This window comes from Adiantum capillus-veneris, chromosome 17 (assembly GCF_014529385.1).
Source record: "Adiantum capillus-veneris isolate H3 chromosome 17, ASM1452938v2, whole genome shotgun sequence".
Lineage (NCBI taxonomy): Eukaryota > Viridiplantae > Streptophyta > Polypodiopsida > Polypodiales > Pteridaceae > Adiantum > Adiantum capillus-veneris.
Window position 1 is genome coordinate 79,594,636 of NC_140947.1, and position 25,055 is coordinate 79,619,690.

Consider the following 25,055-nt stretch of genomic DNA (forward strand, 5'->3'; position numbering starts at 1 on the left):
CTTGTCTTTGGTGGCCTGTTCAGACCCCTGTGACGCATCAGGAGCCGTCTTCACAAAGGGCTTCTTCGCTGAATTTTTCTTTTGCTGCCCTCCTTTATCACTGCTCGGAAATCCACTGTCCTCTCCTTTCAACAGGGCAAGACCAGTGTTCGCAACTTCCATAAGCTGAGTAAGGGTAGCCACTCTATTCTTTGTACAGTAATCGCGAAGCCCTTTAGGCAACCCACAACAATACTTCTCTATCTGCTCTGTCAGTTGCACAAATCTGTAGGAGGTCACTGAGAGTAATGCTTTACAAAACCTCCTATTGTACTCCAGCAAGCTCTTGCACGAAGCTGCCGTAAGCTGGTGCCAATCTGTCAAGACATCGGCTTCAAATTCATTTGATAGCCAAGCAGATGCAAACATTTGCTTGAAGTAAACCCAAGTGGCGGGTGCCTGTCCTTGCATTAACAATGTCGTCCACCATGTCAGCGCATTGTCCTTAAAGAAAGTGGCAGCTTTCCTAACCTTCGAGGCCTCTGTAAAATTCCCTCCCGCATAAGCTGTATCAAACTGCTGGAGGAAAGTGAGTGCCTTTGTCTTGTCCTCGAAACCACTGAAGGTACTGAACTTTACTGCTGCACCACCTTCTTTGTAAGCCTTCGGCTTCTCTAGTGCCCCCAAGTTGTCATACGGAATGGTCTGCAACATGGGCACTGTACTAGGCATGATCGGCACGTGTTGGCCATTCACATTTTGCGTCAGAGGTGCGATATCTGGCTGCTGTCCAGAAAAACCAGCCATGCCAAAATGACCCTGTGGCACCCCAAACTGGCCCTGGTTGCCGTGGAAACCTTGCTGCATGCCGATAGTACCATACATGGGGTTTGGCATGATGCCTTGCATACCCCCGAACACTGTTCCTGGCATGTACGGCTGACTTCCAGACGCATAACCAGCCATACTTTGGAACACTGATCCACCCCCGAAATACCCAGGATGTACCGTGGGTGGTGGAAAAACTGAGTGCATAGCCTGGTATCCAGCTCCCTGCCCATTCAAGACAGCATGCTGGCTCTGAAAGGTGGCGGGCTGAACTGGCATAACCTGTGGAATAGGCGTTCTAGCCACCTGTTCAAGCACGGGAGGAACCTGCTTTGGAGCCCCCGACTCCGCAACATGCGAGTGTTCCCTTTCCTCCTGCGCCTCATGAAGTACCTGGGCTTGAGCTTCAACAAGCTCCGTACGCGGCGTAGGTTGCCTATTTTGCTGTTGCACTGGTGGCGCTTGCAAGAATTCCATAAACCTCGGATTCTGCACCAGCTGCGAAAAGACATTCACCGCGGCAACTAACTGAGTCTTAAACGCATCATCCTCAAGTTGCCCTGTCATAAAGCCCTGTACTACTGGAGGGACATTGACGTTGACAGGAGGTACAGACTGACGTGGCCGTGAGCTCTCGCCAATCTCAAAAAACATAGGAATCTCCTGCCTGTCCTTTGGAGAGGAACCCTCTTCCATAATTCCCTTCCCCTTGTCGGCCATAGTGTAATCCCCGCGTTCTTGCACTGTGTGTCTTTACCCTGAACAATCCAGGCTCACTCTTTGAGGAAAAAGTGATTGATGTCCCGGCAACGGAACCATGTAACCGGCCCGTAGGGCGGTAGGCATTGGCTTTCACCCGAAATTCTTTACTTTATACACACACACAGAGCACTTTGCAAAGAGAACCTGTAATGGGAATTAACACTTCAACTCACACACGGCTCGGAAGCTAGAATGCTCCGAGCAGACGCCGACAACCTGTAGGCCCCAAAATTGGCGCCCCTTTCGGTATTTCTTTATTCTTTAGGAGGGTAAATTACAAGGTAAGGTCCTAGGAATCCTTCACGTGTATCCACCTAGATACCATTTGATTTGGCCAAATTTCGGCAGCATAACAGCCCCAAAACTTGCGCGAAACCAATTCCCCTGCTGGAACTCGCTTGCACTGGCGTATACCCTCTGATTCCTGTCCAAAAACAGTAAATTCAGCACGCTGTATTTATTGGTTTTTGCCCTGTTTTCAGCCCCAAACAGTCCCCTAATTGTCCTTTGCCAGTGGGGCACGATTCCCAATGATCCTGGCGTCCGTATGGCTGAAAAACAGTGAATTTACAGCGCATACACAGCGCTGATTTTGCACCTGTACGGTGAGGTTATGACCCTCACCAGTGCCTGCTTTGGAGCAGCAGTTAGCTACCCCTGTTCCTGCTCAAGGAGGCTCTTGCCTCAGCACAAAAGCATGAACCCACACAACTGTACATCAGTCAAATGAGTAGCCCTCTTGTGGGGCATCACATAATTGCACGTAGGGGAGAGAGAGAGCAGTGTGTAGTGTGCAGGGCATCACTCCTAGCACCACACTGTACATGAGAGGGAAAGAAAGCACTCCATAGCTCTTAACCTGTGACAGGTTGCAAATGAGGCTTCTCCCAGCTTAAAAATCAGCGCCCATTTTTCTGGAAGAGGCAAGTCCCTGAAAATGTGACACTTGGCGCATTTACAAGCATTTTCCCGTTTCGGGTTCGCCGCTTAAAAATATCCCAACCGACGCGTCAGTTGACTTCGCGGCAGAGTTATAAAGTGTTCCCCTAGTCATACCGAAGGTAATGACGCGAACACATTTCACGGCCCAAAATAGCAGTTCCCTAAATTTTACGAGATGCTTCCGTTGGGCTCCCACTGGTCTTCTGACCATCTATCCTCATTGGGACCGCATCCAAAAATGCAATGTGGCCCAACTGTCGCATACTTTTTGTTGGAAGTCCCACCTTGACTTTACGCCTTAATTGAGTTCACTTCCTAGCATCCACCAACTTGCTAAGTGCGACGGGGGGACCTATATGATCTTGCTCTGAGCCTAGACATCCTCTTACCATACGAATTCCAGTGCCGACCACTTCCCGTCTGCGGGTGAATCTACCGTTCACATTGGCCATACAATGTCCGACCGTTTGCTACTTCAAAAAGAGGGTCTTAAACAAATAAAATAAACCCCATTGGAAAGAAACCAACAACCAAGGTTAGCAGTTGCCACATCTCTGTGACATGGTTAATAACTGCCACGTCCTCGTGACACCCGGCCCAGTTTCGGGCGTCCCCCGGCCCTAGGGCCCGTCCCCCCCGTCCCTTGTAACTATGCATTATAGTTCTCCAAGGATGAGGCAGAACATAGACATCATCTGCTTACGGGTCTTTCAGGCATTGCGAGATCACAAGTTGGTGATCAATGCCAAGAAGAGAGAATTTTTCTTACCGGAGATACACTTTTTAGGACACATCGTCTCTGCAGGCAGGAGTACAGATGGACCCGGCTAAGATTGAGACTATACGTGATTGGCCAGATTTGAATAATGTTCATGAAGTAAGAAGCTTTTTGGGCTTATGTTCTTACTACTGGCGGTTCATTAGGAAATTTGCAAAGGCTTCTTCCCCTTTGCTTATCTTGAATAGAAACTTGAAAGGTGTCCCTTTTTCGTGGGGACCCAGAGAAATTGACTACAGGACAAGTTTTGACTTTGCCGGATTTGCAAAAGTCATTCGAAGTTATTGTGATGCTTGTGGTCGTAGTCTGGGTGCGGTCTTAATGCAAGAAGGCCATGTCATTGCCTATGAGAGTCGATTGTTTCAAGGCTAGAATTGACAACACAGATTTATGAGAAAGAGCTTTTGGCGGGGGTGGCGACATTACCTACTCGGAGCCGATTTTACGGTCTTCATTGATCATCAGAGTTTATGCTACTTCTTGTCACAGAAGCAGCTTTCGGAAAAGCAGATACGGTGGGCTAATATCTTATCACAGTTTTACTTCCAGATTGTCCATGTGCAGGGACAGAAGAACTTGGTGGCAGATGCTTTGTCCCGGAAGCCGTTATTCTTGGCTTTTTTTGCGATTCATCATAGAAGCTTCGAGGAGATGGTCAATCAGTACGCCAAAGATCCAGATTTTTAAGATGTATTCAATCGAATACAGAATGGGAAGGTAGTAGCGGGATATTCCATTCGGGATGGCTACTTGATGAAGAAAACGATGCTGTGCGTTACACAGCCGTTGAGGGAAAAGGTTCTAATTGAATGCCAATGTTCACCATTTACGGGTCACCGCGGCATTGATACCACCTTGAAAGGTGTGGAACGTTACTTCTATTGGCCGAGACTCAAGAAGGATGTGGACGACTTTGTACGCAATTGCTTGCTATGCTGGAAGATCAAGTTTGATAGGCATAAAGCAGAGGGATTGTTACAGCCTTTACCCATTCCCACCCGCCCCTGGGAAAGTATTGCAATGGATTTCATTTTTGATCTTTCGAAGACACAGAGTGGGCACGATGGTATCTGGACTATTATTGACAGATTTAGCAAGCAAGCTCATTTCATTCCAGTGAAGAGAACAGTCAAGCCGGATCATTTAGCGAGACTGTTCATTGCTAGGTATTCAGATTACATGGCATGCTTGAAACAATCGTCTCTAACAGAGATCCCTGATTCACGAGTTTGTTTTGGAAGGCTATTTGGGAGAACATTGGCACACAGTTGCAGTTCTCGTCATCTTTCCACCCGCAGACAAATGGGCAATCTGAGATTGCAAATTCAGTCGTATTGGATGTATTGAAGTCTTACATTTCTGATTAGAAGACTCAATGGGAAAAGTTTTTGCCCTTGGTGGAATTTGCCTACAATAACACGATCTACTCTTCTTCGGGGAAGGCACCATTCGAGATTATTGAAGGTGCTATGAAGGTTCCACCCTTCCTTAGCACGAAAGATAAGATTTTTGAAGCCGACCAGTACACGAGGGACTTGGACCATGCTTTTGCCAAGGTCCGGGAGGCTTTAGCAAAATCTCAGGAAAGACACAAGAAGGCAGTAGATCGACACTGTTGCGATTTGAAATTAAAGGAAGACGATTGGGTGCTCTTACAATTTGAGAAGGCACGCCTGAGAAAGAAAAAGGGAAAGGAGCGGCTTTTTCCAAAGCTTAGCATGAGATACTATGGACCTTTCCAGATAAAAGAAAAGATAAATGATGTCTCCTTTAGACTGAAGCTACCAATACTTGGAGAATTTCATGTGAGTCTCTTGAAGCCTTTTAAAGGCGATGTGCTCGATGGTGGGGAGCCAAATGAGCAATCTGAAGTGGAGGAAAACGAAGAGATACTTGTTCCAAAACAGATATTGGCACATAAAGTGTCACAAACTGGTGACGTGGTTGCTCGGTACACACACACCCTCCTCGCATGGACAGCCCCCAGAAGTGACCCGAATTGCTGACGTGGCAGGCTCCGCATGGACATGCCGGAAATTGCAGTGCATTTCACGGAATTATGTACTGCTGGCAATTTTTACGACGCAGATTTTGGCCAGCTTTTGCTTTAATTGGTCTATGCAAATTGATAGAGAGAGAGAGAGAGAGAGAGAGAGAGAGAGAGAGAGAGAGAGAGAGAGAGAGAGAGAGAGAGAGAGAGAGAGAGAGAGAGAGAGAGAGAGAGAGAGAGAGAGAGAGAGAGAAATGAAATGAAATGTTATATTAACGTCTTCAAAAGGCCATAGTGACCTATGAGACCAGAAAGTTACAATGTGGTGGATCTGATACAAAGTCAGAGTAACAAAATAACCTAACAACAGTACAAAACAAAGATATATATTATGGGATTCTAGATTGGTCGATGTGGGCTAAGACGAAAACTAAGCAATAATGGACGGCTAGTTGGGATAGCTGAATCACAAAAGATCTAGCATCGGTCGTTGGCGAATCTCATCAATTTCCTCCATGGTTAGTAGTCTGACCGGGCGTCGTGCATGCCTGGCCAGCGTGCTCTGAATCTTTTGACGTAGCCTCCGTCGGTCGATGCTGTGTAGTCCTTCGCAGTCGTGGGCGCCTGGATTTCCCCAATTCAATCGCTCGGTCAATCAGTGTGCCTCTGTGTGAGACGAGGGGGAGTCTTGCTGTGGGAGTGGCTCTTGCGGCTGTCCCGTGTCTGCTCTGAAGAAGTCTGTAATCCGTCTTTGAGACTGGTTAGCCTCGCCATTCATCAGGCTCTCTCTGTGTCTGCGCAACTCGAGCAAGAACAAACCCAGGCATCTTTGATCTTCGTATTCCATTACTCTTGAGAGTGGTCCAAAACCCTCTCTGAACAAGCAATGGAAGCGGCCTCGTATCTTGTAGTAGACGGGGCAGCGGCATGTATAATGCAACTCGGTCTCAGGTTCCATGTCACACAAGGGGCATGTCCTGGCCTTTGCTCGTACTCCGTTGTATCTCCCAATTTCAATCCGCAGCCGGTGAGACGACGTGCATAACTGGCCAATAGCACATCGTATCCCATGAGACAGGTGGGTATCCATGTATCTGGATCTCGTCACAAAACCATCTTCCGTAAGCTGGAGAAGGTGGTCTCTGTAGAAAGCCATCTTCGTGCCCAATTCTTGTGCTGGTTGTATCCATGTCCTCCTGGTGTCTAGTTGGGTCAGGTCTTGGCGGGTGGCAATTGGTCAGCTCAGAGTGTTTTCACACAAACTAGAGATCGAGGTGGGGCGAGCTCATGGCATTCCCATGGAGGAGAGAATGTGTAGAGTACGCATAGAGGAAGTGGAGAGCGAGGAGCATTCTGTTTGCAAATGTAGAGCTTATGCGGATATTAGAGGTCGATACGAGCCCCTATTTAGAGAGCAGCCTACCTTTCGAGATATCATGCACTCTTGAGATTAGAGACAGCTGGGGCTCTACTTGCTAGAGATACAGAGGCACAGGGACACACTTCTACAGTCACCTACAGAGACCCCGGGGGGGTGGGGGGGGGGGGAGACAATCACAAACTCACAGATTCCTTTCAGAGAGCTACACCCCTTCCACTCCCAGACCCAGTGAGGGGAGCGACCCTTCATCAGGCTAAGGTGAGCCGGGTCCGGTGACGCCTGCAGGCTACTAGAGGTCAAGCCCCATGACTCTATTGCAGACAGATCGAGGAGATCCGGACTCAGGCACATCGAGCTGCCAAGGAGAGACGAGCCCAGATGATGGCTCACCCAAAGGCGTTCAACAGGGCCGCCCTTGCTCCCTACCCTCCCATGTACTACATTTTACACCCCATCATTAGCATAGGATGGAGCTAGCTAGATTGATGCATTTGCATGGTTGTACTACCCTCAGCATTTAGACATGCACATATCCCTAGTACTAGTGCTCTACCCATCCCCATAGATTTCATCACCCACCAAACATCCTTTTCTCTTTTATTTTGTACCAGCCTGAACTATTTTGTCTTTTCCGATAGACAGAAGACATACACACATGTATACTTGATTTGTCTCATAGGCCGAGTTCGGCCTCACACAGATGTTAAAAAACTTTCTTCTTCTTCTTCTTCTTCTTCTCTCTCTCTCTCTCTCTCTCTCTCTCTCTCTCTCTCTCTCTCTCTCTCTCTCTCTCTCTCTTTCTCATATTACAAGGCGACCGAGCTCGGGAGATCGAGATGACCACGACCGAGACACAGGAGCACACTCCATCGACGGAGACTCTAGCAGAGGATCAGAGGCATTCTAGCACGACACCCAGATTGTCATTGAGGGCCTATTCTACATTTTCACATTTCACATTTCACATTCCACACTTCGTTTTCAGTTTTCATTTTTTACATTCAGTACTTTTTGTACTTGTACTTCAGACATTGTATTAGATTCACCACTTTGTATCTGATGGTCTCATAGGTCATTTTGGCCTTTTGAAGACGTTAATATATCATTTCATTTCATTTCTCTCTCTCTCTCTCTCTCTCTCTCTCATATTGTCTACACATTGTACTGCTTAGTTCACACATTTCACGCTTTCACCTTTCACACCTATCAGCTTAGTTTAGGATTCCGCAGTATTTACATTTGGTTATCCTAGTTTAATTTATTTTGTTAATCTGACTTTGTATCAGATACACCGCATTGTAACTTTCTGGTCTCATAGGTCACTTTGGCCTTTTGAAGACGTTAATATAACACTTCATTTGATTTGATTTGATTTCATTTCTCTCTCTCTCTCTAACGTCAATTGGATGCTCTGCATACGTTTGCCCACGAAAGTGGTTTGTCTGTCAACCTGGGTAAAACCAAGGTTATGGTGTTTAATACCAACCCACAGTGGATCAGGAGGTCAGCACCTACACTCACATACGGCCAGGAGACTGTGGAGTACACAGGTGCTTACACTTACCTTGGAGTGGTTTTTAGCGGACCTACATTCTCACTCAGAAGAGCAGCAGAAACCAGACTTACTAGAGCCCATGCAACATTGGGTAGATTGGAGAGGATGTGTTCGCAGGTTCAGTTTCAGGAGCCCCGGACGAAGCTCTGGCTCTTTGACACCTTGGTGGCTTCAGCATTACTCTATGGAACCGAGATATGGGGACCTTCACTGGATCACCACGGGAGGACGGGTTGCTGAGACGGATGGGGGAACATGGAGAAACCTCTTGTCTCTATGATCTCGCGCTCATTAGAGCCAAGGCATCAGTACCACGGGCCATTATCCGAGCAGAGCTAGCGGCCCCCCCACTTGTGGTGGAGGCGCTCACCAGATCAGTCTCCTTCATAAACTGCACATGGGAACTTCCTAGAGATAGATATGCTCGCATAGCACTTGAATCCTCTCGACAGTTAGCCATGCAAGGAGATACAACATGCTGGTATGGGGAGATGACATCATGGTTTCAGGCACATGGGTTCAGCATAGACCGGCTGCCACCATTCCATTACTCATTGGATGCACCATCTCTCACTCTTACACAGTTAGAGATCACCAAGCTCATACGCCAAGACTTGACCCAGCTAGACACCAGAAGGACATGGATACAACCAGCACAGGAATTGGGCTCGAAGATGGCTTTTTACAAAGAACACCTTCTCCAGCTTACGGAAGATGGTTTTGTGGCGAGACCCAGATACATGGACACCCACTTGTCTCATGGGATACGATGTACTATTGGCGAGTTACGCACATCCTCTCACCAGTTGCGGATTGAGACTGGGAGATACAGCGGAGTACCAGCAGAGGACAGGACATGCCCCTTGTGTAACATGGAACCTGAGATAGAGCTACACTATACATGCCGTTGCCCCGTCGACTACGAGATACGAGGCCGCTTCCATTGCTTGTTCAGAGAGGGTTTTGGACCACTCTCAGGAGTCATGGGATACGAAGATCAAAGATGCTTGGGTTTGTTCTTGCTCGAGTTGCGTAGACATAGAGATAGCCTGATGAATGGCGAGGCTAGCCAGTCTCAAAGACGGTTCATAGACTTCTTCAGAGCAGACACGGGACAGCCGCAAGAGCCACTCCCACAGCAGAGCTCCCCCTCGTCTCACACGAGAGGCGCACTGATTGACCGAGCGATTGAACTGGGGAAATCCAGGCGCCCGCGACTGCGAAGAACTACACAGCATCGACGGAGGCTACGACAAAAAATTCGGAGCACGCTAGCCAGGCATGCACGACGCCCGGTCAGACTACTAACCATGGAGGAAATTGATGAGATTCGCCAACGACCGATGCTAGATCTCTTGTGATTCAACTATCCCAACAAGCCGCCCATTTTTTGCTTAGTCTTTTGCTTGGTTCACATCGATCAACTTAGGACCCCATAGTATATATCTTTGTTTTGTACTGCTGTTAGGTTATTTTGTTACTTTGACTTTGTATCAGATCCACCACTTTGTAACTTTCGGGTCTCATAGGTCATTATGGCCTTTTGAAGACGTTAATATAACATTTCATTTCATTTCATTTCATTTCTCTCTCTCTCTCTCTCTCTCTCTCTCTCTCTCTCTCTCTCTCTCTCTCTCTCTCTCTCTCTCTCTCTCTCTCTCTCTCTCTCTCTCGTGTTTGTAGTCAGCGATCTCTCTCTGCATTTTGCAGATTTCAGCCGTACCCTCTTTGTCTGGTGGCGATTTCTCTCCTCTTCTATAGCCTTGTGTGCATGTGCTTTCTTGTAGGTAGAGGCTGCCCAAGACACCATGCGGTGGGCTGCTCTTGATCGGAGGCTTGTTCGCCAGAGTTCTATCGCGACGGCTTGGAGATCCAGTGGCTGCATGTGTTTGAGAGGGGGCTCCTCATAGTTCCAGACTTGATCGCCATCCGATTCACTTTTTCTGCTGCACCTTTGACAGAGGAGGTTTGTGCCTTCTGGTGGTGACAGTAAACGGTGGTTGCTTGATTAAGCTTGCCTTCCTTATGGTACCTCTACTTTATCTGTAATTGGAATTAGAGTATGTCTGCAGAGATTTCATCATTCGGAGAGACTTGCCATTCTATCTATGAATGAGAAACGCAAGCCTAAGGTTGAGTTTCTATAAAAATAATTCTGGCCTTCAAATGAAATGCGTTGAAAGCTGGCTGTATCATAAATGACAAAATTTAACTGAATTTAGGACAAATACACAATTCAGTTTGACATAAAACAAATTCTATTCACTAGTTTCTAAATGAAAAATTTCATTTACATTGTTTGTAACCAGTTCTCTTGGGTACAAGTGTGGTCATAGTGTTAACTATTTCGTAGTAGCTGTCAATGCTGAACTTTTAAAATGGTGATACCAGTGATGTGCCATAAGTGCTGTGGAGAACGATATTTGTGATTAAGTTGTTTTATGAGAGGGTCATTGCACTTGGCACTCCATGATCTTTGAGCTCTAGCAATCAATGAGAAAGTTTGTTTTTGTTGCCTCGTGCAGGGTCTAGTAAAGCTTGCAGATTTTGGAGTAGCTACTAAGCTTACAGAAGCAGATGTGAATACTGATTCAGTTGTGGGGACGCCATACTGGATGGCTCCTGAGGTAGCAATCTCCTTTCAATATTTCTGAAGTCCTTTGAGAACCAGAGCGATTAGTATCTGATCCTACTGCTTTGGACTTGATACACTGGTGCCTGAATAATTTCTCATTTATCATTGTAGGTGATTGTGATGTCGGGTGTAAGTGCGGCATCAGACATTTGGAGCATGGGTTGTACTGTGATAGAGCTACTGACTTGTGTGCCTCCATACTATGATTTGCAACCAATGACTGCACTTTATCGGATTGTTGAGGTATTAATTCTCATGGCTATCTAGACTTGACTGTTAAGTTCTAGGCGGTATTACTCTGTTCTAATCTAGTTTGAGAAGGATATTCTAGGTAAGCGGCTTCTAGAATAGCAGACTGGCTTGATCCCTTCAAGCTGTTAACACGAGCATTTTTTTTTTCCTCTGACCCTAGACGGGCCTAATACATGCACACAGATAGCACTGACTTGAGCAATAAAATCATCAAGTTATGAGCGCCACTTCTATCATGGTGAACTCTAAAAGAGATGGTACCCAAAATGACCCAAAGCAATACTGGGAAGTTTAGTGGCTTGTCATGTAGAGTATTCGAAGTGATCACATCAGCTCCACATGAATAGCATTAAGGCAAAAAAGTCTATGGCATCATATCTTCTTCTCTTACAGAAACATACTTTTTCTGTCACAGCCTGCAATGACTGTTTATTGAATTACCTCATCCTGTTAAATTCATTTTTATTGCTTGAAAGTGAATTTGAAAGCTGTCTATCATGGTTTCAAACTCCTGGATCATTGTGGCAATTTAGGGGCCAGCAACTTTAATAAACAATCAGCTTCAATCCATGTACAAAAGTGTGTTCATTTGTGACATTTTTAAAACCAAAAGCTTGCAACTTTGCGAGTACTCAAAAGAGGATGATAATAGGAAAACAGGAGGAATGAAGTATATAAAAGATGCAATGACAATAAGAGAAGGTGTAAATGACATTAAGTTTGAACTTTCTTGGACATCCAGCAATCTTGTTATAAGCATACTTTGCTAAAGTATCTGCAAGTGAATACAGTTAAAGCAAATTATTGCTTTCTTTGATGCATTCACTTATTATGATGTACAAATCAATGACTCACCTTTCTTAAATAGGAGGAGCATCCACCAATACCTGAACATGTGTCGCCTCTACTTGCTGATTTTTTGCATCAGTGTTTCCGAAAGGTAAGCGTTTTTTAAAGTCCTTATTTGCATTGTTGCAACTCCAAACACGTTTGTTTGCACCGAAGTTATTTTCAGCATCTGTATCTTGTAGGATGCAAAGCTGAGACCAGATGCCAAAACTTTACTGCAACATCCCTGGATTCAAAATTCGAGGCGTTCTTCATATTCATCTGTGACGCGGTCTCATGAGAAACTAAAGTACGAGTCAAGTTTCTGCATTCTTCTAAAAAAGAAATCCAAAAACCAGTAACTTTGGGATTTGTCTACGAATTCGTGTTGCATGCATGTTGTCAAGGGATGATTCTTTTTTGCGTTTCTTGGTTGCACACACTCGTAAGGTGTTAATACAGAACAATGTGGATGTCTTACTTTGTAGGAATTTATCAGAACGAAATTTGAGTATATGGTTGACTGTGAGGCAGGACACAGAAATATCCTCAATGCTGCTTTTTTGATTTTCTTCTATGAAGTGTAATAACCTGATTGCCTCTTTGTCCACTAACCAGAGGCTCAGGATTTTTCTGCTGAGGTTTGATGTTCCAAGAATGAGTCAGCATTGTATTGCTGCCTCTTGCTTCAATGCAGGCAATCCTCATTTTTCTATCAAGGTTCCGTAGGCAGGTGCTAGAGTTTTTCTTCAATCTCTTGGGGTGTGAGTTGCATAAAGCATGGTGTATTCTCCTATTTTTTGTTGGAGTTATGCCTATAATTGGAGATGTGAACATCAATAGGAGTGGTATAATATATGTCCACCTGCGGGTGGTAAGAATGCCATAGGCATTTTATAGGGTTTGCTTGCTCGGTGTTTTTCTAATCACCGTTTCTGTTCTTGATTAAGTATATATTGAGTTTAGCTGAGTGCTTATGTTGCAGTGTTTGGATGGTAGAGTTAAGTTTTTCACATCAATTTAAGGAAACTTTGATAGCCTTAAGGGATGCACTCTCTTTGATACCTGTTTATTGTGTCTCATCAATGACCGATAGTTTTAAACTTGTAATTTTCCTAGTGTATGAAGATATTTAAGAACTACATCTTACTGTCTTCGTATGTAGATATTTAAGAATTACATCTTACTCTCTTTGTATGTTTGTTACTCTTTCTAATTGCATGAATTGAAAGAATCTGATAGCTCTAAAGTCTGAATCATTGACTGATAGTTCTGAGGTCTCTTAGGTAATTGTCTAGTAATTTCTTACGTGTGTAGATCTTTAATTAATCCCTTGCCAACCTCTGTGTATAATTTCATTGTTTCTAAGTGCATGAATATTTGTGTATTGTTTTCAGTCAACATGTTCGAACTTCGACCATTAGAGTCATTATTGTCATTATAAATGTGGTTGTCTTGACCTTAAAGGTAGTTTTGTCCTAGTGATCTTAATTGTATGTAGATATTTAAGAATTACATCTTACTCTGTTTGTATGCTTGTTACTTTTTCTAAATGCATGATTGGAAAAATCTGATAGTTTTAAAGTCTGAATCATTGACTGATAGTTCTAAGGTCTCTTAGGCAATTGTCTAGTAATTTTGTACGTGTGTAGATCTTTAATTAATACTCCCTTGTCAATCTCTGTGTATAATTGTCACTGTTTCTAAGCGCATGAATATTTGTGTACTGTTTTAGGTCAACATGTTTGAGCATTAGAGTCTTGTTTTTGTCATTATGAATGTGGTTTTCTTGACCTTAAAGTAGTTTTGTTTATTTTCGGCTCTGGTCTGTCAATTTTCCTGCTCATTCAGTAATTTCAGGGCGCCAATATTGCATTTGTTTGCCTTCTCTGCTCTATCCCAATCTGCTTTTAGTACAATAACCTGCCTTCTTTTGCAGTTTACAGCAAAACAAGGCATTTATATTTTTTGTCTGCTTGCTCCTATTACTATTTATCTCTCTTCTTGGAGCCTCAATTGAGAAATGACTTTAGGTGCATTATGAGACTCATCTGTTCCAATTTTGCAGGAGTCCGCCAGAGGATCTAATAGGCAATGGGGACAAAAAATTAAATGATACGTCAAGAGTTCCTACGGAGGAGCTCATCAACAAAAGCATGGGTGGTGGCACTTCTGTAAGTCTGGAGTCTCTACTTATTTTAGGTCTTCAAGCTTAAGTCACGAATGACTTCAAATTTAGATAGAATCTACTAATATTAGTATGTTTGTTGGAGGGGTTTTAGTTTCTTCTCTTAGATATGGATACATGACGGCTGGGCTCAGTTGGAAGTTTGGGCTGGAAAAATTGTGCCTGCAGCCGCTTTCCTTGCTGCGCATACTTGAGGAGTTGTCAGTGTAACCCAAACTTGATGACATACTTTTAACTTGTGGACTGTGCTTTGGCCAGAGTTAGGACGCAAGATAATCCACAAATGCTTAAGTAAATCATTTGTGCACACAAAAATTCAAACAATTTCTGAGCATGTTTTATCACATAGACAAGCCTTCTGAGAGAACCCCGGTTTCTTGGCTATTATGAAATATCCTGCTTGATTTACTCAAATCTGATTGACACGTCACATTGGAGAAAAGAAACGGCAATACGCAGCAAGAGTTGTGTCATCATTGTAAGCGCCATTTCCTTGGATGTCTGAAGAATCTCTTACTCTAACTGTGATAGACCATAGCTTGCTGATGTGATCCTTCCCAGAAGTAGATTATAAGTGCTCCTTGGCCAGCGATTATAGGTCCCAAGAGCTCTCCAAGATCGCAACCAAATCACAAGCCCATTAATCCACAAAGAATCCCATTGACCATTTCTATTAGATGAATAGATATGTTCCTCTACTGCCGGCAATCGAATGTGCATGTCTAGGAGCTCTTCAAGGCTGAAAATGCAGCACGATTGCCCTCTCAGACATTTAAATTACAGCCCAAAAAAAAAAGTTTCCCCTTCCAAGGGCCAAAGATGCAGGTTCACTCTGTTGAAATTGCTGCACCAGCTTCTCGTGCTAGCTGGAAAAAAATGCAGTCAATCAATGCCTGCCCATGTGCCCGCATTGTTCTTAGCAGAAGCTGCTGTTCGAGGCTCTAATACCACATGAAAGGTGGTAGTGAAATGAGAAAGAGACTGCAGCTCTGAACACATATATCAGAGAGAGTGAGAGAGAAAATGCAGAAGAAGAAAGAAAGTGCTAGAAGAATGCCAGCAAGGTCTAAAGAAGCTTGTGATATTTGCAAAATGACAAGATGGGTTGAAGAAGGTGTAAAGCCTGCGTATGTATGTGCCTAAGGCAGTCCAGGAACTAACAACAGAATATTGCAGCTTATGACATAAGAAATAGAGGGTGGTGGTGCCCACGTAGCAGGGTAGCCAGGGCCCTGCCCACACCCAAGTGCCTCTAGGCTAGCACGCACACACCCACCCCGAGGCTCATCTAGGAGATGACCTTTTGCTCCATTCCCTGCTAAATAGTTTGCTCACAGTTTGTGCCCTGCTCTGTCATGTGGTTGCTCGCACAGGCTTTGTTTCTTGGGATGTGGTTTGTTGGCTCAGTTTCCAGGTTCTCGTCTTACGTTTTGGGGGAAAGGGGGGATTCCCGTTTTCCTATTGTCAGATTTTGGTACTGAAAGGCACTTTGGACGTGTTGCCCACAGCCAGGTCCCCACACGAGATCATTTTTACCACTGTGGTCAGTCACTTAATGGATGATTTGGAAGGTTAGATATGGTTGCATGTTATCGGTGGTCAGCCTTCACCTCTGCGGATTCACTCAGTAGTATATGGACAGAGAAAGTTCACACTCCTTATTGATACGGTGGGCCTGCAAGCACCACTAATGTTCCTTAATATCACAGGGCCGGATTGCCTGGCATTCTCCACTTCTCTGGCTCATTCCATGACTTGTGCAGGCTGGATCTTGGAGTACTTGTCCTCATGTTTTGATCTGTACAGCTCCTTGAGGACAGGTTGACGCGAGCATCGTCAAGGACCCACAGTACTCAGTCCTGTCTTTTCTCCAAAATAAAAACCACAGTTTCCTCAAGCGTGAATATGAGCCTTTCTTATGTATATGTTCTATGTATATGTTCTTTTTTTGTGTTGTCGTATAAGCAGACATGCAGTGTGTGCCATGTGGAGTTTATGTCTGCCTCCTGACCAGTTTAATTGTGTTCACTAGTTCTATTTCTAGTGGTGTGTATGCTATCAACTTTTTCCCCCCCCCTAAAGAATATCTCTTTATAATGCTTTGTTCAGTGCTAGGATTCACTATGACTCAAGTCTGTTGTACATCCCAAGAGGCGTGACAGAAAGTTAGGCCTCTGATCTTTGCATCAATGTATGCTCGTGTGTGCTTGCGCCCGTGTGGCGCATCTCCTGCGTCGTGTGTGTGGGAGCATCTACACTTACTGCTGGCAACAGGGGGTTAACAGCCCCATAACTTGCACATCTATTTAACAATGAATTTGGACGTTTTGTGGACTTGTTTAGGACTGAGTGTGCTCTTTTGTCTTGTTAGGAAGAGTTTGAAATTGTGATCGAGAGGCTTAAGGGGGGCACAATCAAGCTTTGCAAAAGGTCCAAGAATTTGGTTCACAATTATAACTACTGGATGGCTGCACTTGTTTCATCGCTATTTAGTTCTGTGCTGCATGCTAGCAATTGCTATCTACAAGCATGCGGTTACATAGTGGAGCAAACCCTGTAGATTGGGTCTTGATTGTAATCGTAGAGACCTCGCCTTTCTTTGTTTGACAATCGGTATGAGACCTGTGTGCATTAACCTAATGCTTTACCTGTGTCGCCGCGCCATCTGGATCCCCTCTGCTATTGCAGCAGCCTCTACCTGCCCGTCGTCTTTGTTACTGACCACAGCCCTTATGCCTTGCCTTGTTCCACTGTAACTCCGCTAGCCATATTTGGGCGTGCAAGGAGGCACTTGTCATGGTATAGGTTGGCCACTGTTGTTGCAAAGTTATTGCAACCAATATCATGCTTGGCTCTCACAGATTGGTACAAACGGTTGTAACAGGATGATGAAGTAAAGATATTTTCTCCTTTGAAGACTGCAAACGAGGCCAGCGAGGGAGTCTCCAGCAATACTCTCTCGATTGTTAGGAATACCCCCATCCGTATCTCTCGGAGGTTGGCGGAGAAACTGGCCAACGGCAAGGATGGACATGGTCATGAGGAAGTCATGGCTACACTTGAGAAGCTCAGTGCTGCAAATGAAGCTGCTAGTGTGTCAGCCGCTGTGTGCGAGCAGGAACCACTTAATGTGAAAGTGCCACTAATATTAGCTATGGGAGGTAACAATGTTTCTTCTTCAAAGGATCAACCTGGACAGCCTGCAGAAAGAATTACCAAGTCTGTAGATCAGGAGGTACACATCAAATCTTTGATGAAAAGGTTCTTGTGAGGTTCATATTTTGCAGGGAGTCTGATGGTTTTCATTTCAATGCAGTCTTTAAAATTTACTGCCGTAACTTCTGCTGGAGAACTCAGCAGGTTCAGTGACACTCCTGCTGATGGCATGCTTGATGATTTATTCGACAACTCGTTTAGCAAGAATGCAGTTCGAGCAGCTGAGGAGGCAGCTGCATCAGATCTAGTCTCAGATTCTATGCCTCGTCCGTCTCCATTATCCTCAGTCAGCAATGGAACCAGTAGCTTGGCTGCAATTCTTAAGGCCAAAATTGCACAAAGGAAGGAATTAGGAGAGGTCCCTGTGTCAACAAAGCGAAACGAGGACATGCTTTCCTCGTTAGGAGGGCGTGTGGAGGAAGTTGATACTGGTGTTGCAGACTTGGTATGTGTTTTCTTTATTAGAATTCGCCTGAATAACAGTCTGACGTCATAGTCTCCTTATACGTATAATTTTGATTCCAGGCAACTATTCGGACTCAGTCCTTAGAGATTTCGAGGCTTATAGGACTCTTGAAACCAGAGGAGTCAGAGGACTCTATTCTAAGAGCTTGCCAGAGGCTTGTTTCCATACTTGGAGAGCATCCTGACCAGAAGACTCATTTCATCTCACAGCATGGGGTCACAACATTTATGGACATGCTTGAAACAAAGAACAATCGAGTAAGTGGTTCAAGTACCATATGTAAATGAATATGACGCCACGAAACACTCGCCTTTAGCAAGATAACCTTATCTGCTCCAAATATGTATGCAGGTCCTTCTGTCCGTTCTGCAGGTTTTAAATCAACTGGCAAAAGATAATCCCAGCTTTCAGGAAAATGCATGCCTTGTTGGCTTGGTATAATCTGCTTCCATGTTCTTTGGAGAGAAGCACATGAGATTCTTTACTTGTGGTGCCCACTCTTCTTCTGTTTTTGTCCTGTATTCTTTCTTAGATTCCTGTCATCATGAGTTTTGCTGGCTCTGAGTGCTCAAAGGAGATGCGGATGCAATCAGCCTTTTTTGTTGGTCAACTATGCCAGACGAGGTAATCCTTTGTCATCCTATCTTTTGCAGTCATGCATGCTGGTCAAGGTGAAGATAATTGTCTTGTATTTTGCTGGGTTAATTGTGAGAAATGTTGTATCTACACATAAAGTGCACTTCTTGTCGTGAAGATCTGACTACTAGGTCTGAAAATTTTCATTTTGTTTTGTGTTTTCTAAGACTTGTCCGCCAGCTGCTGAGTAGTTGGGCTGGCATGTCTGGTTGTTGATTTTGACGTGCTTACCATTTCTTACCAGGCTTTTTCTCTGGTTATGTTAAATTGCAGCAGCTCCACCTTGCAAATGTTCATAGCCTGTCGGGGCTTGCCAATATTAGTAAATTTCTTAGAGCCAGACTATGCTAAATACAGGTTCATTACTGCTGAGCTCATTACATGTCTACTCGTGTCACAGCCAAAAACTGCTGCAGTCAAACTCAGTGTTTGCTTTGTTGTAGGGAAATGGTACACATAGCGATCGATGGCATGTGGCAGGTGTTTCACCTGCAAAGCAAAACTCCTCGCAATGATTTTTGCCGGATCTTCTCCAAAAACGGTGTGCTTATCAGGCTTGTAAACACATTGCATAGCTTAAACGAAGCCTCTCGGCTTGCATCCCCTGTTGGAACCAATCTGGCAGAAACGGCGGCTCTTCGTTCATGGTCAGGCCCTCTTGAACCCTCTCATGCTTTGTCCGGACAAATTGATGCTTTTCACCCTCGTTCAGGACAGCTGGATGGATCTCGTGTAAGGGCAAGTCACTCCATGGCTGACTCTGTGCGACCCCCGTCCAGTGCTCCTTTAAAAAGCAACTTGGGCCAGACAGAGAAACGGCATTCTACTGAAGCAAGCATCCCTTTCCCAAACTTGTTTGAGCAAGTTGCGAATGATAGTGGCTGGTCTTCAGCCCATCAGCAGGAACAACCTTTGTTGTTTAGAGTGGACAGGGAGAACTTCGACCTTGGTCCACCTGAATTGCCTCCTTTCGAGGGGGATCAAACGCGATCAATCCATGGCAATGGCTATAATTCAAGGCAGCATCTGGATCAACCATGGCAGTCTTTTGATGTTGCACATCATCATTCACGTGGCCAGTCTGAATCAGCTCAGTATCAGCATGATCAGGTGCAGCCCCTGATAAGCCTCCTTGAGAAGGATCCAGCTTCAAGGCCTGTATCTGGGCAGCTGGAGTACATACGACACCTGCAAGGTGGCCTAGAAAGGCATGAAAGCATTCTACCTTTGCTTCATCATGCGTCTGCAATCAGGAAGAACAATGGTGAACTTGACTTCCTTATGTCTGCTTTTGAGGGTGCGTCAATTTGTACTTTTGTTCTATGTAAAGCACTCTGTTTTTCTGTAATGCCAATGCCAATTAAGGTAACGTGTCTGATGGTTCGATGAGTTATGCAGACAATGGAAAAGAAAGCAACATCGAACTCGGTCAGTCTAACTTAGGTTTGAAGAATACATCCTCAAGAAGTGTGACCCAGGCACATGGTGGTTTATGTGACACTGCTCCTTCAACTTCTGGATTTATATCACAATCAGCGTCAGGCTTTCTTTCAGTGTCTGGAATTCTGAATGGAAGGCCAGAAAGCAACACATCCTCTGGAATGCTGTCACGAATGGTTTCAACCTTGAATGCTGATGTTGCTAGAGAATATCTGGAGAAAGTTGCAGATCTTCTACTGGAGTTTTCTCGTGGAGATACTATGGTGAAAACCCACATGTGTGGTGTGAGTTTACTGATTCGACTCTTCCAAATGCTCAACAAATTGGAAAACCCTATCCTACTAAAGGTGATTATTTTACTTCTCTAGATGGCTTCGTGGTAAACTTGAATGCTGTGTTAGACATAACCACAAACAATTTGCTCGTTATGGACAGGCTTTGAAATGCATCAAGGAGCTTTCTTCAGATCCATGTACCCTAGAGCACCTTCAAAGGGCAGAGGCGATGAAACATTTGATCCCTTTCCTTGAGTGGCGGGAGGCTCCTATGGTGTTCCAAGTACACAGCGAAGTATGCATGGTTTACTCATCACAAGTCATCTTCTCTGTGAAGTGTTATCATTATTTTTAATGGCCACTATATGTTCTGTGTTTGCTGGCATGGGATGTGCTTAGTATGCAATGAGCCTCTTGTTTTTTTGACAAAGCTCTCATATCAATTCACAAGCGGCTTCATACTTCCTCTTTGTCTCCTTTGTAACCAAACCCCTTTTATCAGATTATGGACATATAGTTGTTCGTGGGGTGTATGCATCTACATGTGTGGGGTGGGAGGACAAAATGTAATGAAGATGTGAGACCCCCTAATCTGTTTGCAGGGGACAGTTTTCATGCACCTCATTGTTTGATGGATTCTTGGATGGTCTTTTTGAAGGTACTGAATGCCCTCTACAATCTTTGCAAAATTAATAAAAGGAGGCAGGAGCGAGCAGCAGAGAGTGGAATTATTCCACATTTGATGCATTTTGTTCGGGTTAACTCTCCATTAAAGAGTTTTGCGCTGCCGCTGCTGTGTGATATGGCACACGCATCTCGAGTTACAAGAGAGCAGCTAAGAGCAAACAAAGGAATTGAGCTCTACCTGAGTCTGCTTGACGATGAATATTGGGCAGTCACGGCTCTTGATTCACTAGCAGCGTGCTTGGCTTTTGATAATGAACAGAAGAAGGTTGAGCAGTCTTTACTCAAGTCTGAGGCGATTCAGAAGCTTGTGGCTTTCTTCCAATCCTCACGAGAGCAATCTTTTGTGCACATCTTGGAGCCTTTCCTCAAGATAATCACGTGAGTTGTAGCTGTGTGCTTTCTAATTTGTTGGTTTTATGATCGATCTGTTTGTGTTCCTCACCGTAGTTTTTCAACTCTGTGCAGAAAATCTCCACGAATCAATGTCAGCTTGGCTACATCAGGGCTATTTCCACTGCTGGTGGCAAGATTGGATCATCAAGATGCCATTGTTCGGCTTACCCTCCTGAAGCTGATCAAGGTAATATTGAATTACTTTGTTTTCTTCCTGGTAGTGAGGAGAGGACGATTATCTGAGAGAGAGGAATGTGTTATCCAGGCGGTTTATGAGCACCATCCTCGGCCAAAGCAGCTGATTGTAGAATATGATCTGCAAGCAAGACTTCAAAGGCTTATTGAGGAGCGGCGTGATGACCAAGTGCTAGTGAAACAGATGGCAATTTCCCTGCTGAAGGCCCTTCACATAAACTGCGTGTTGTAGCTAAAGAACCCAATCGATGATGTGAAACTCTTCATATCTTTTGTGTATTTTAGGCAAAACCTTGCTAAAAATCTCATGTGTAGGTCTTCCCGAAGGGTTGACCCTTCTAGGTAAAATGCAAACAATTTTGATCTTTTAGCCATGCTGCTTTGCAAAGACTGCAAAGAAAGCTGGATAGTGTGCCATGGTACATGAGCAGAAGTACGCTTGTACACCCTAATAAGACTCTTTACTACTGGATTTTCGAAGCTTGAATTAGACTCACTTGCTTCTGCAAGGTCGGCTTGTAAAAAGTTGAGAGCAGGTTGATTTCAATTCTTTTAGGCTGGCAGTTATTGCTAGCACTAATCATTGTAAGTTTTGTATCCCTTATTGAGTTTTGGTTAGTTATTTCCCTTAATTCTGTTGGGCACTTTCTTGATTTACATGTCTGTCCGTGTGTGTGCGCCAGTTTAATTATATTTTGTGGGTCTTCCCTTAACTTGAGATTTCCCACCAGCATATCTAGTATTGAGAGAGAGAGAAAGAGAACTGAAATGAAATGAAATGTTATATTAACGTCTTCAAAAGGCCATAATGACCTATGAGACCCGAAAGTTACAAAGTGGTGGATCTGATACAAAGTCAGAGTAACAAAATAACCTAACAACAGTACAAAACAAAGATATATAATATGGGGTCCTAAGTTGATCGATGTGAACCAAGCAAAAGACTAAGCAAAAAATGGACGGCTTGTTGGAATAGTTGAATCACAAGAGATCTAGCATCGGTTGTTGGCGAATCTCATCAATTTCCTCCATGGTTAGTAGTCTGACCGGGCGTCGTGCATGCTTGGCTAGCGTGCTCTGAATTTTTTGTCGTAGCCTCCATCGATGTTGTGTAGTTCTTCGCAGTCGTGGGCGCTTGGATTTTCCCAGTTCAATCGCTCGGTCAATCAGTGTGCCTATGGTGTGAGACGAGGGGGAGCTTTGCTGTGGGAGTGGCTCTTGTTGCTGTCCTCTGTCTGCTCTGAAGAAGTCTGTGATCCATCTTTGAGACTGGCTAGCCTCGCCATTCATCAGGCTATCTCTGTGTTTGCGCAGCCCAAACAAGAACAAACCCAGACATCTCTGATCTTCATATCCCATGACTCTTGAGAGTGGTCCAAAACCTTCTTTGAACAAGCAATGGAAACGGCCTCGTACCTCGTAGTAGACGGGGTAGCGGCATGTATAGTGTAGCTCTGTCTCAGGTTCCATGTTACACAAGGGGCATGTCCTGTCCTCTGCTGGTACTCCTCTGCTGGTACTTCACTGTATCTCCCAGTCTCAATCCCCAACTGGTGAGAAGATGTGCATAACTGGCCAATAGCACATCGTATCCCATGAGACAAGTGGGTATCCATGTATTTGGGTCTCGCCACAAAACAATCTTCTGTAAGCTGGAGAAGGTGGTCTTTGTGAAAAGCCATCTTCGTGCCCAATTCCTGTGCTGGTTGTATCGATGTCCTTCTGGTGTCTAGCTGGGTCAGGTCTTGGCGTATGAGCTTGGTGATCTCTGATTGTGTCAGGGTGAGAGATGGTGCATCCAATGAGTAATGGAATGGCGGCAGCCGGTCTATGCTGAACCCATGTGCCTGAAACCATGATGTCATCTCCCCATACCAGCATGTTGTATCTCCTTGTATGGCTAAATGTCGAGAGGATTCAAGTGCTATGCGAGCATAGCTGTCTCTAGGAAGTTCCCATGTGCGGTTTATGAAGGAGACGGATTTGGTGAGCGTCTCCACCACAAGTGGGGGGGCCGCTAGCTCTGCTCGGATAATGGCCCGTGGTACTGATGCCTTGGCTCTAATGAGCCGCGAGATCATAGAGACGAGAGGTTTCTCCATTTTCCCCCATCCGTCTGAGCGACCTGTCCTCCCGTGGTGATCGAGTGAAGGTCCCCATATCTCGGTTCCATAGAGCAATGTTGAAGCCACCAAGGTGTCAAAGAGCCAGAGCTTCGTCCGGGGCTCTTGAAACTGAACCTGCGAGCACATCCTCTCCAACCTACCCAATGCTGCGTGGGCTCTAGTAAGTCTGGGTTTTGCTGCTCTTCTGAGTGAGAATGTAGGTCCGCTAAAAACCACTCCAAGGTAAGTGTAAGTGTCTGTGTATTCCACAGTCTCCTGGCCGTATGTGAGTGTAGGTGCTGACCTCCTGATCCACTGTGGGGTGGTATTAAACACCATAACCTTGGTTTTACCCAGGTTGACAGATAAACCACTTCCGTGGGAAAACGTATGCAGAGCATCCAATTGACGTTGCATTCCCTTTGGGGATTCGGAGATCAACACTATGTCATCAGTATATAACAAAAGTGAAATCCATGTCCCTGCTAACTGAGCACCTTTATCCCCATCACTGTCAAGTCAGAAATCTCATCCACATACATACCGAAAAGAGTGGGAGAGAGCGGGCAACCCTGCTTCACCCCAATAGTGGAGTGAACCGGTGTAGAAAGTCCCTCCGGGGTGCGTACATGCCCTACTACTGATCTGTACAATGCCATGATCCCCCAAATGAGTTTTGTGGGTACTCCCATTTCCTGTAATCTGCGCATCAATCTAGCTCTGGGTACCGTGTCGAAAGCTTTGCGGAAGTCCACAAAGCTACAATAGATCCGTCTCCCATGAGATCTGCCTTCCTCGATAATGGCCCTGAGTGTTAGGATATGGTCAAGAGTAGAGAAGCCTCTCCCGAATCCTGCTTGCCCAGTTGCACGTATTCCTTCCCTCTCTGCCCATCTACTCAGCTGCTGCTCAAGAATGGATGCATACAACCGTGCCAGTGTGTGCCCAATCATAATAGTGCGATAATTTCCAAGCTCCATGGGGTCTCCTGATTTGAAGATAGGTATGATTGTAGATAGGCTCCAAGTGTCCGGTAGGCCCTCACACATGGCACGGTTAAACATAACTGCTAGAAGCTCTGCTAGTAGGTCTTTGGCATGCATGAAATGCTCAGCTACTAGGCCCTCGTGATCATATGCTCTCCCAGTCTTCATCCTGTCAATGGCTTTCTTCACCATCTTAGCAGTGAAAAAGACACATGTATGTGGGCATGGGTCAGGGGGGTTGGGGAGGGGCGGCTGTCCAGGTCCCGTGTACAAAGATGATGCGTACTGACCCCTGGTCTCTGTGGAGGAAATAGCAGAGGGGGGGGGGGGGGGGGGGGGGGGGGGGGGGGCTGCTCATGAAAGAGCCGCCACGCCTCACGCGAGTATTGACTCAAGAATAGTTGATATAGATCCTGCTCGAGTCTAGCCAAAAAAGCCCTCTTCTTCCGTCACACCAAGTGTCGGAAGTCCATCTGTGATTGTCTGTGAGTGACGTCCCCCAACAACACTTCCCTCTGAAGTCTGGCTCTAGTTTGGC

General features: G+C 45.1%; 1 protein-coding gene across 2 annotated transcripts in view; it reads left to right on the forward strand.

The window, feature by feature from the left end:
* The window catches only part of LOC147437548 (MAP3K epsilon protein kinase 1-like), a 38,199-nt gene extending 16,141 nt beyond the window's left edge, over positions 1–22,058 (forward strand). The window contains exons 7-23 of one of the 2 annotated variants that reach the window (XM_086487064.1): positions 10,741–10,842; positions 10,962–11,093; positions 11,971–12,042; positions 12,134–12,240; positions 13,999–14,104; positions 17,003–17,353; positions 17,435–17,779; positions 17,860–18,057; positions 18,152–18,235; positions 18,333–18,424; positions 18,710–18,793; positions 18,880–19,733; positions 19,835–20,223; positions 20,312–20,446; positions 20,810–21,216; positions 21,304–21,418; positions 21,497–22,058. In XM_086487064.1, the coding sequence (XP_086343190.1) occupies positions 10,741–10,842; positions 10,962–11,093; positions 11,971–12,042; positions 12,134–12,240; positions 13,999–14,104; positions 17,003–17,353; positions 17,435–17,779; positions 17,860–18,057; positions 18,152–18,235; positions 18,333–18,424; positions 18,710–18,793; positions 18,880–19,733; positions 19,835–20,223; positions 20,312–20,446; positions 20,810–21,216; positions 21,304–21,418; positions 21,497–21,658 (3,735 nt within the window). In that variant the 3' untranslated portion in view covers positions 21,659–22,058. The remainder of the gene's footprint in view (positions 1–10,740; positions 10,843–10,961; positions 11,094–11,970; positions 12,043–12,133; positions 12,241–13,998; positions 14,105–17,002; positions 17,354–17,434; positions 17,780–17,859; positions 18,058–18,151; positions 18,236–18,332; positions 18,425–18,709; positions 18,794–18,879; positions 19,734–19,834; positions 20,224–20,311; positions 20,447–20,809; positions 21,217–21,303; positions 21,419–21,496) is intronic. The other variant, XM_086487065.1, reaches the window with a different exon arrangement.
* Positions 22,059–25,055: the final 2,997 nt, after the last annotated feature.